The sequence below is a fragment of the Triticum dicoccoides genome, chromosome 1A (genome assembly GCF_002162155.2).
Source record: "Triticum dicoccoides isolate Atlit2015 ecotype Zavitan chromosome 1A, WEW_v2.0, whole genome shotgun sequence".
Classification (NCBI taxonomy): domain Eukaryota; kingdom Viridiplantae; phylum Streptophyta; class Magnoliopsida; order Poales; family Poaceae; genus Triticum; species Triticum dicoccoides.
This window is the reverse complement of record NC_041380.1, coordinates 45247792-45256621: the sequence shown is the minus strand read 5'-3', so window position 1 is coordinate 45256621 and position 8830 is coordinate 45247792. Positions and strand designations below refer to the sequence as shown.

General features: G+C 39.9%; 1 protein-coding gene across 1 annotated transcript; it reads left to right on the top strand.

The window, feature by feature from the left end:
- Nucleotides 1-1031: 1031 nt before the first annotated feature.
- On the top strand, nucleotides 1032-7541 carry LOC119350864. The gene is made up of 5 exons (XM_037618495.1): nucleotides 1032-1229; nucleotides 4167-4289; nucleotides 4476-4539; nucleotides 5376-5491; nucleotides 7433-7541. The coding sequence occupies exons 1-5, from the start codon at nucleotides 1032-1034 to the stop codon at nucleotides 7442-7444; spliced, it is 513 nt and encodes a 170-aa protein (XP_037474392.1). The 3' UTR covers nucleotides 7445-7541.
- The last annotated feature ends 1289 nt before the right edge of the window (nucleotides 7542-8830 follow it).

The window sequence follows — 8830 nt, the reverse complement described above, 5'->3', positions numbered from 1 at the left end:
GGGGGGGCGTACCTATATTGGAGCGGTGCGGGCATGCTGGTGTTGCGCGCCGGACGGGAGGGCCTGGCAACGTCTCTCGCATTGCAACGTCGTGCGAGGGGGGCAACACGTCGCTTCGCGAGCTGCTGTCGCCCTGATCTAGCCGGGAGCGGCGCAATGCAATGTGAAGAGCGAAGACATCGATGCCACTCTCATCGCCGCCGAAGCCGGCACTACTGCGGTAATCCGTCGTGGATCAGATTGGGAAGAGGAGTGGACGGAGAAATTGGAGTGGACTGGACAGACTGAGGTCTAGGGTTCGTCGAAGGGGATATATGTGGGGTCGATGGTGGGTATGGCTGGCGCCTGTCTAGGGTGAGGGCTACGTTAGGTCGTGAAGGAGTGATGATGATGGCAACCTCTACGACGATGTTTCCTTACAACGTGTGTGCGTTCTTGTGTGGGTTGCTAGGTCGGCCAAATGTGCCCTGTTTTCGCGGGCGTGTTGTGGCGGTTTTTGCTCGACTTTTTGTTAATTAACCAGGCAAATATCTCATTTTTTAATAAATCGAGATCCTTCAGGGCCGGCTTAGAAAAAAGTACGCACATGTCAAATATGACTTGCAGAAAGCTGACAATACCCATGGGTGAATTTTTCTGTTTTTTTAATATTTTACATATATAATTCATGCATTAATTTTATTCGTTTGCCTTTTTTATGAATTGTACTTGTAGAGTTTTTTTTTCTGTTAGTAGCCCCCTGAATTTTCCAATCTTCCATATGTCTTAGTCTGAATTTCTAGTGTTTTTCTCGCAAAAAAAGAATTTCTAGTGTTTACATACAAAACAAACATGCCCTTGCCGGTGTCGGGTCGGTCGAGGACACCCGAGTTGAAGGCGCGGATCACACTGCGTGAGCGGCAACACATGAGGAAGAGGTTGGTGGCGAGCGACACGTTGGCGAGGCGCCGGGTTATCGCGCGCGCCGATTGGTCCCGAGGACGCGCTCATTGCGTCTGTCCTCGGCCGCTCCTTGATAATGACCGAGTCAGATGTGCGGCAGCTCCGGCAAAAGACTACCAGCGAAGCCGAGGAGGCATCCTGAGGAGCAGGAGCGCTTGCTCCAGAGGCTAGTCGGGGTGCACATGGACCTGTCGGACAACAACGAAGACGGATCAAGCTCCAACGACAATGACCGTTCGGCGACTGATGCATACATCGACAGCCAGAGCAGCACCGTGACCGGAAGGGCAAAGAGCCGGTGAGGAACTGGTGCGTCTCGGTCTTTAATTTCTCGTTTCAAGTAATATAGTTTAAAATTGGCCATCGTCTATGTGGATATGTGAACTTTGGTGACCATTTGGAGACCCGTTGGTGATTTTCGGTGGTTGGAGTGTGCATTTCTATGTCCCTTTGATGATTGACGTACTTTTATTCGTGTTGCATGTTTTAGCATGGATATAGGGTACCAGATCGGAAATATATTTTGGTTTTTGGTTGTAGATACACCATATATGAGGATTATTTTTTAATAATTAAACAAGAAGTCAAAATAGGTAAGAACTATTTTTAGAATAAATTTGACTTACTTTTTCACTAGTATATAAATTTTCACAGAAAAAAAACCAACATCGACTGCGAAAAGGACAAGATTATTTGCTATCATAGGTCACTATTCACACTATTTTGATAAAAAAAATTGTATTTTTTAAAACAAGTCAAAGGGGATTTTCTTTTTGTGAAATTTTTCTTACGAGTACAATGGAAGGTCAAGTTTATTTCGAAAATATTTTCAGATTTTTTGTTTTTTTTTTGTTGAATTACTAAAAAAACAAATGCGGTGTAGATGTCTCCATAGATCAAACGTCCACCTCCGATACCAGATATGAGAGATGTGGATGACAGGAATTGAGGGGCTGGATTTGGTGACCGCCCCCTGTAGATGCTCTTAGTTCATCAAACATTAAAATTGGTCATTTCGTCATGGCTCATGTTCATAGTTTATTTAAAAGTTGAACTCATTCTAGTTGCCGCCCCCACAATCATGTTGCGAAAAACAAATTTGATTCACGTCTAGCCAGGCATATACGGATTTTGTAGAAAACAACGCCTTGTAAGGATCAAGGTTTTTTAATTTATTTTCAGAAAAAGCAAAGAGGTTTGGGAAAAACATTATTCCATGTTGGTCTTCATACATAACATAGGTCCGGTCTAGCAGGGAAAGTATCTAGTGCTCCCAGGCCTAGGGTGCTCCCGGTGCTCCGATGTGAAAAACATTTTTTAAAATGTTCAAAAAATTCTGAAAAAAATGCAGCACATTGACAGAACATCGATGTTTCTTGTCACAAAGTTTCAAATCAAAATTAGAAACATTGCTTGAGATACAAAAATGACAAATTTGACATCAATATGATAATGGGCCAAAACTAAAGCCCAACTTATGTTATGTACAAAAATTTGTCATTTTTGTATCTCGAGCAATGTTTTGAATTTTGATTTGAAATTTTGTGACAAGAGACATCGATGTTCCGTCAATGTGCTGCATTTTTTTCAGAATTTTTTAAACATTTTAAAAATGTTTTTCGGACATTTAAAGCACCGGAAGCACCCCAAGTCTGGAAGCATTAGATACTTTCCCCGGTCTAGCAAGTCATTTGGAAGATTCTGCCACTTGTGTGCCATGCTAGTACATGCTTTTGTTTCGCAGATCTAGATGTGATCAGCACCAACGACCATGCGAGCCAAACACAGAACCAAAACGCCGTCACTAGCTCTGCGACGGCCTTCGCCACATACCGTCTCTTCCGTCCACAGTACGCATTAAATATAAACCGCCGTACACGCCCTGAAAAACTGATGCGTCCAGCATCCCGAAGTGAAGCAACGCCTCACAATTCAGTGAGCAGGCGAGCCCGTCCACGCCTATGAATTGTCGATGTAACAGCCCTTTCTTCCGCACAAAAAATAATGTCATCATACCATCACACCACTATGCAATATTCTCAAATGCATGACAAAAATGTCAAACACCCAAAACTAATTTATTTTACCAATTTTTTTATTAGGTTTTTATGACACCATGTTGCTTATTGATCTTGAACACGGAGATAGAATCTCAAACTATGCACGTGAAATTTTCATATATTTGTGAGCCCACAAATTATTCAAATATTTTAGCACAACCCTAGCATCTACCCCTAGTTCGTACCACAATTCTTTTATTGCTGCACTTTAATTGCCAAAAAATATAAACCTTCTCCAGATGGGTTGATATTTCTGTGTGGGTCTTTCAGCGAGCGTTCCCCTCCTTTTGTCCCTCCTCCAAGGAAAAGCGGTTAGAGTTTTTGCCTCCCGACGACGACACCGCTGATCTGCCACGTCTCCTGTGGCTTTCGGGCCACAGGTGTGCGGTGGATCCCGACTCTTGCTGGTGTGAGGGCTCCATTTTTAGGCGTTTCTTCAAGTTTTGTTAGGGTTTGTGTCGTGCTCAGGAAGACGAAAAGGTGGTGGCTTCTTGAAGATGGAATAAGGTTCTCCCCGCCTAACCCCAATCCCGGTGGTGTGTCTATCATCGGAGGGCGTGTGGAGGCATGTCTCTGCCAGACCTCACGGAATTTTCAGTCGGTGGCTGTCTTTGGTCGATCTGCTCGGATCTGGTCTTTGTTCATCTTTGTTCATGTGTCTTCATGTTAGATCCTTTTGATCTAAGCTTCTCTTCAACGGCGAGGGTTGTTGTTCTGGTGTGTTGGTCCTATGTGGCCTTAGCATGACGACTACCCGACTGTTTATTACAACAAGTTGTGCCCGACTCCAGTGAGAGAGGGGCGATGATGGCGACGCGCTTTCGGCTTGCTTCAACGCTTGTAATCATCCCTAGGTGATAGGTGGTCTATAAATCTAAACATAATTTTTATTATTTTTGATGTTCGCTGTAATGACATGATTGAAAACAATTTAGCTACTTTTCAGTCAGCTGAGTTTTCACTTTTGCGTCAGTCGTTTTCCTGTCCGTTGGATGGTGCTATAAGATGCGTGTTGTTTCAGTTTATTCCCGTTTTAGATTTGGGCCAAGTAGTATCGACTAACCTTGGGTCAGTCAAATCGATTTCTGCTGGGCTCGTGCTCCTCACGGGGCGCCCGTTCTATGCGCGCCCATTAAGCAGTCGGCCCGTTTTGATGGAACGCAGACCGTCGCTGTTCTTCTCGTCTTATCCCCTTCCTCCTTGGTATCTGTCAGTCACTTCCCCCTCCCCCTCTCCGCCTCAGTCTCTCTAGGTCTCTGTCTTCTCCTCTTCTTCCCCAAGCTTAGGGTTCGTGGAGTTTCTTGCTAGATCTGCTCCCTCTGCGAATACTTCTTCTTATGATTTTTGTTTCTGCTAGATCTGCTCCCTCTGCGAATACTTCTTCTTTTGATTTTTGTTTCTGCTAGATCTGCTCATTTTCTCTTGTATGTGCTTACTAAGGTGCTTCTCTATGGTTCACTATGGTGTTTGCAGGATTTACCAATCGGGGGAGTTTCGTTGCTGACGGATTGCCGTTGCTCCATCTCCTCTTTTTCAGGTATTCTTCCTTATTGAATCTTATTATTGTATTGTTTCTTGTACTAGTTAGAGGAGTCCTGTTAGTTTTTTTGTTTTTTATGCTTTACTTAGGCTTTGATGTTCATATTTTAATTCAACTCGTGTGTGTTATCTGTTGCAGCGGTGAGATTTGTGTTTGAGGGTTTTGTTTTTGGTTCTAGCAATTGATTCTATTGGGTTTAGTAGCGTACAGATTTGCTTCAATATTGGTTTTGGGTAGGATTTTCTTGTTCTTTTGTGTTTGATATGCAGTGATTTTTTTTACTGTTTGGTTTTAGGGTTTGAACAGGTTGATTCAGTGAGTCTTGTATGTCTCTAAAGATTAAATCAATTTTGTGCATATTGTTATTCTGATGCAGATTCTAGGTCATCTGCTTTCTAATAAACCTTTTAGGTTTGATTCTACTTACTTTATGCCTGTTTTATGTTTGATAGTCAGTTTTTTATGTTTTATGTTATATTAAGTGTGTGCCTGTTCACTATTGAGTCCAGTTGATGTTTTTAGGTGTATTGAATTTTTGGTATATGTCCATGGTGTTGATACACTTTTGCTTTTTTGGGGTATTTGTGCAAGTTTAGTTACATAGAGATGCAATTTGTTCAGATTTAGTCAAGATTATGGAGGTTCTTTATGTAATTTATCTTCTTCTAAGTTACCCATCTAGATTAGGAATTCATTTCTTTGAGATATAATTAGATTGTAAGCTTTTATATTTTTATAGTTAATGTAGGTTGCTCAACTTGTTTTATGCCCCGTTGGGTAATTACATAAAAAAATCCTTTTTATTTACCATGTGTTTCTTTTTTATTGTGTAGGCATGGTTTGCCCTGTTTGTCGTTGCCCAGGTGCTCCTTGCGTACCATTTCTGCGAGCGGATGAAGTCCCTGAAGTTTTCGATGTTGTCGTTGACGAGGATTGCTTCAGAATGATGGTGAGTTGTCTTTATATTTTCTTGTATTTATCTCTTCTTTTTATTTATCAGTATGTGTGTATGTGTTTACTTAGGTATTGCTTTCCTTGATTGCTGATATGAAACCTATGTACCTTTTCATGTTGTCCCTGTGTGCTATGATCAACTCATGCAAGTATCGCTATGTGCATGTTTTCATGTCTCATACAGTGAGGTAGTCTGCATTTTAATCTTTGATTTTTTTTGTATATATCATGAAGGTTTATATGAAAGTTGCTATTGTGAACTGTGCACAAGTTTAGTATCATGAACATGCAACTTTTTAATAACAGTCTTTGAATTGTACGAATTAGGTTTTATGAACTAGGTTCCAGTTGATATTGATGATTGCATGTTAGTACAGTTGAAATTTTGCGTAGGTTGAAATACTTTGCACATATTTATCTTTGTTCTCTATTAAATAGTTATGTTGCTGTTGTAAAATGTGTGCAAGCTTAGTATCATGAACATGCAAATTTTTTATGTTATTTGTTTGAATTTTTGAATTATGTGTTTGCTGTAGTTATAGCTGTACTATTTTTTAAAATTCACTATTGATCAATTCATTCAAGATTAGTTATGGTTGTCATTACTGTGTTGTACTATGCATTTCATGTAGTTTGATTTCATTCGCTTAGATGAAAGATGCTATTTGTAAATTGTGTGCAAGTTTAGTATGATGTAGATACAATTTTTTATTTGTAGTCTTTTTTACAGTTCTTATCAATGTACCTATATTTAACTTCAAGGCTAATTTGAATCTTTTGCTTTTGTGAATTCTGTGCAAGTTTAGTATGATGAACATGTAATTTTTTAATTGCGGTCTTTGAAATATAGAACTTGGGTTTTAGGATCTTGGTTTCAGTTTTATATTGGTGAATCCAAGCTATTATAGTTTCATTTGTGAATTGAGTTAGGTACTCTGTAATTCATGTAGGTTGAAATCCTTTTCTAGATATCTATCTATCTATCTTGCTGTTGTAAAATGCGTGCAAGTTTAGTTTGATGTTCATGCAAATTTTTAATTGTACAGTGAGGTATTGTGAAGTTCAATTGAATTAGGTATTTCCTGTACTTTTTATCCAGTTGTTATTGATCAATTTCATTCAAGTATAGTTTTGGTTGTGAATACAGTTGGGTATTCTATATTACATGTAGTTTGATTTGGTTTGCACTTATCAATCCTAAAATGAATCTTGCTATTGTAATATGCAAGTTCAGTATGTTGAAGATGCAATTTTTTATTGTAGTTATTTGAATTTGTGAAACATAATTTTCTGTACTATTTTTACAGTTGTTATTCATCAATTCATTCTAGTAATTTTTATTGTTGTGAATGCAGTGAGGTATTGTGCATTTTCATATATGTTGATTTCTTTTGTTCATATCATTGTAAATATATTATGACCAATGCTACCATAAATCTTCCAGCTGTGTAATGCATGCAAGTTTACTATCATGAATGTGCAACTTTTTAATTGCAGTATTTGAATTTTAGGATTTAGCTTTTTAGGAACTAGAATTATATATAGCTGATATTGATGAATGCATGCTAGTATAATTATAATTGTGAATTGATTCATATATTCTGTAATTCCTTTAGCTTGAATTTGCTTTTGTACAAATAAATCTATCTGGTCCCAGTAAGTTCTAGGCCAGGGTGTCATCAAGTTTAATATGATTCTAATTGTGTACTTTCGGATATCTGGGAGGTGTTCTGCATAAACTGTAGTTCAAACTGCTTCTAGTTCCTAGGTCAAAATGTAATGTTGCTTTATATGTAGCTGTGCAAATTTTCCTTTATGTCCTTGCAAATTCAGTTTGTTTTTCAAGTACATTCCAGTAAGTTCTTTCTTCATGAAACATGATAATGCATCTGATTATTTCAGTGAACTTACTGTTGTGGTTTCATGATATTGTCAGGCCAACACATGAGATACAGCAGGATATGGACCCAATAATTAAAGGAAAAGGGGGTGTGTGGTCAGATTATCATTTACCTTGCAATTACCAGAAGCAGCTTGTTCTCCAGGTTTCTTCTTTCTCCTTTTTTGCTTTTCCTTTAGACAGATATGCGATTTGGGAATGCGATGAACACTCATCCATTTTTATTGTTCTGGTGTTGTAGAAATAAGGGCGATCGGAGAAGAATCTGTTTCTAAGGAGGAAATTTTAGGACAAGATCTACAGAGAGGTGACACGAATGCAGCAAAAACTGAGGTCACCATCACCGTCCGTGGCTGGGAGGTAGAGGTCGGGGAAGAAAGAGGATGGAAGAAGACCTAGTGATCTCAGCGTTAGGTGGATCGCTATGTTTTGAGTGGAGTGGGTTGCTTAGCGGGTCCAGGCCGGTTTTGCGTTTGGGCTTAAAAAAGGCAGAAACAGATAACGTAATTTTCTTCAGTATGTTTGGTTGTTTGCCTGTTGGGCTCGTTTCGACTGACCTTAATTCTGGTTCAGTCAGTTTTCATCTGTTTCCTTTTGCATCATTTTGTACCAATCGACTGACCACTTTTCTGGGTCAGTCGATTGATCTGTAGCCGCTCCCGATTGAAAATGAATAAATTGAAAGTTTTTTGCAAAAAAAATATATTTCTGTGTGGCCGGCTTCACCTAAAATCTCATCCAATTCAGATCTCGTCTGATGCCCCGTATATTTAGTATGCGTTTATTACAGCCACTTTATAAATAAAACTCTTATCCTAATTAAACTGCCTGCTGGGTCAGCCCATTGAGTGTAATTTATTAAACCGCGCCAGTGGGCGCAACCTAGCAACCACAGCAGCAGGCCGGCCCATGTTTCCCCCCTGCCTAACCTGGCCCAATAGCTCGGCAACAATGACACAAAGAGCAACTCGTTAACGAGCGCCCCTTCGGGAGCCTCGCAACGATCAGCGTCACTTGACGCGCTCTCAGCCATTCGCCACGTGTCGCGTTCTGGGCGCTCCCTCCGGATTTTATTTTTTTATTTTTCGGCACGCGTATTCGGCTTTTTAAACGGGTTTTCTGGTTTTTTTAACGTTTTGGTTTTCCACGGGTCTTCCCTAGATTTTCAATCAATATTTTTTTTTTAAAAAATATTTTGCGTGAAAAAACGCGTTTTTTTCCTTTCATGAGAGTCACGGTTTTGCTTTCGCGAGAGGCACGGTTTTGCTTTCGCGAGAGTCACAGCCGTGCCTCTCGAAAACAAAAAAAAACATGTTTTCTGTTTTTTTTCTTTCGCGAGTCACGGTTTTGCTTCCGCTAGAGGCGTGTGCTTTCGCGAGAGTCACGGCCGTGCTTCTCGGAAACGAAAAAGAAACGCGTTTTCTGTTTTTCTTC

Excerpts from the sequence above, each read along its gene's own strand:
- LOC119350864 (XM_037618495.1), top strand. The coding sequence starts at position 1,032 with ATGTGCGGCAGCTCCGGCAAAAGACTACCAGCGAAGCCGAGGAGGCAT. Across the intron at positions 4,290-4,475 it reads TCTTCTTCCCCAAGCTTAGG|GATTTACCAATCGGGGGAGT; the intron begins GTTCGTGGAGTT and ends TGGTGTTTGCAG. Across the intron at positions 4,540-5,375 it reads CTCCATCTCCTCTTTTTCAG|GCATGGTTTGCCCTGTTTGT; the intron begins GTATTCTTCCTT and ends TTTATTGTGTAG.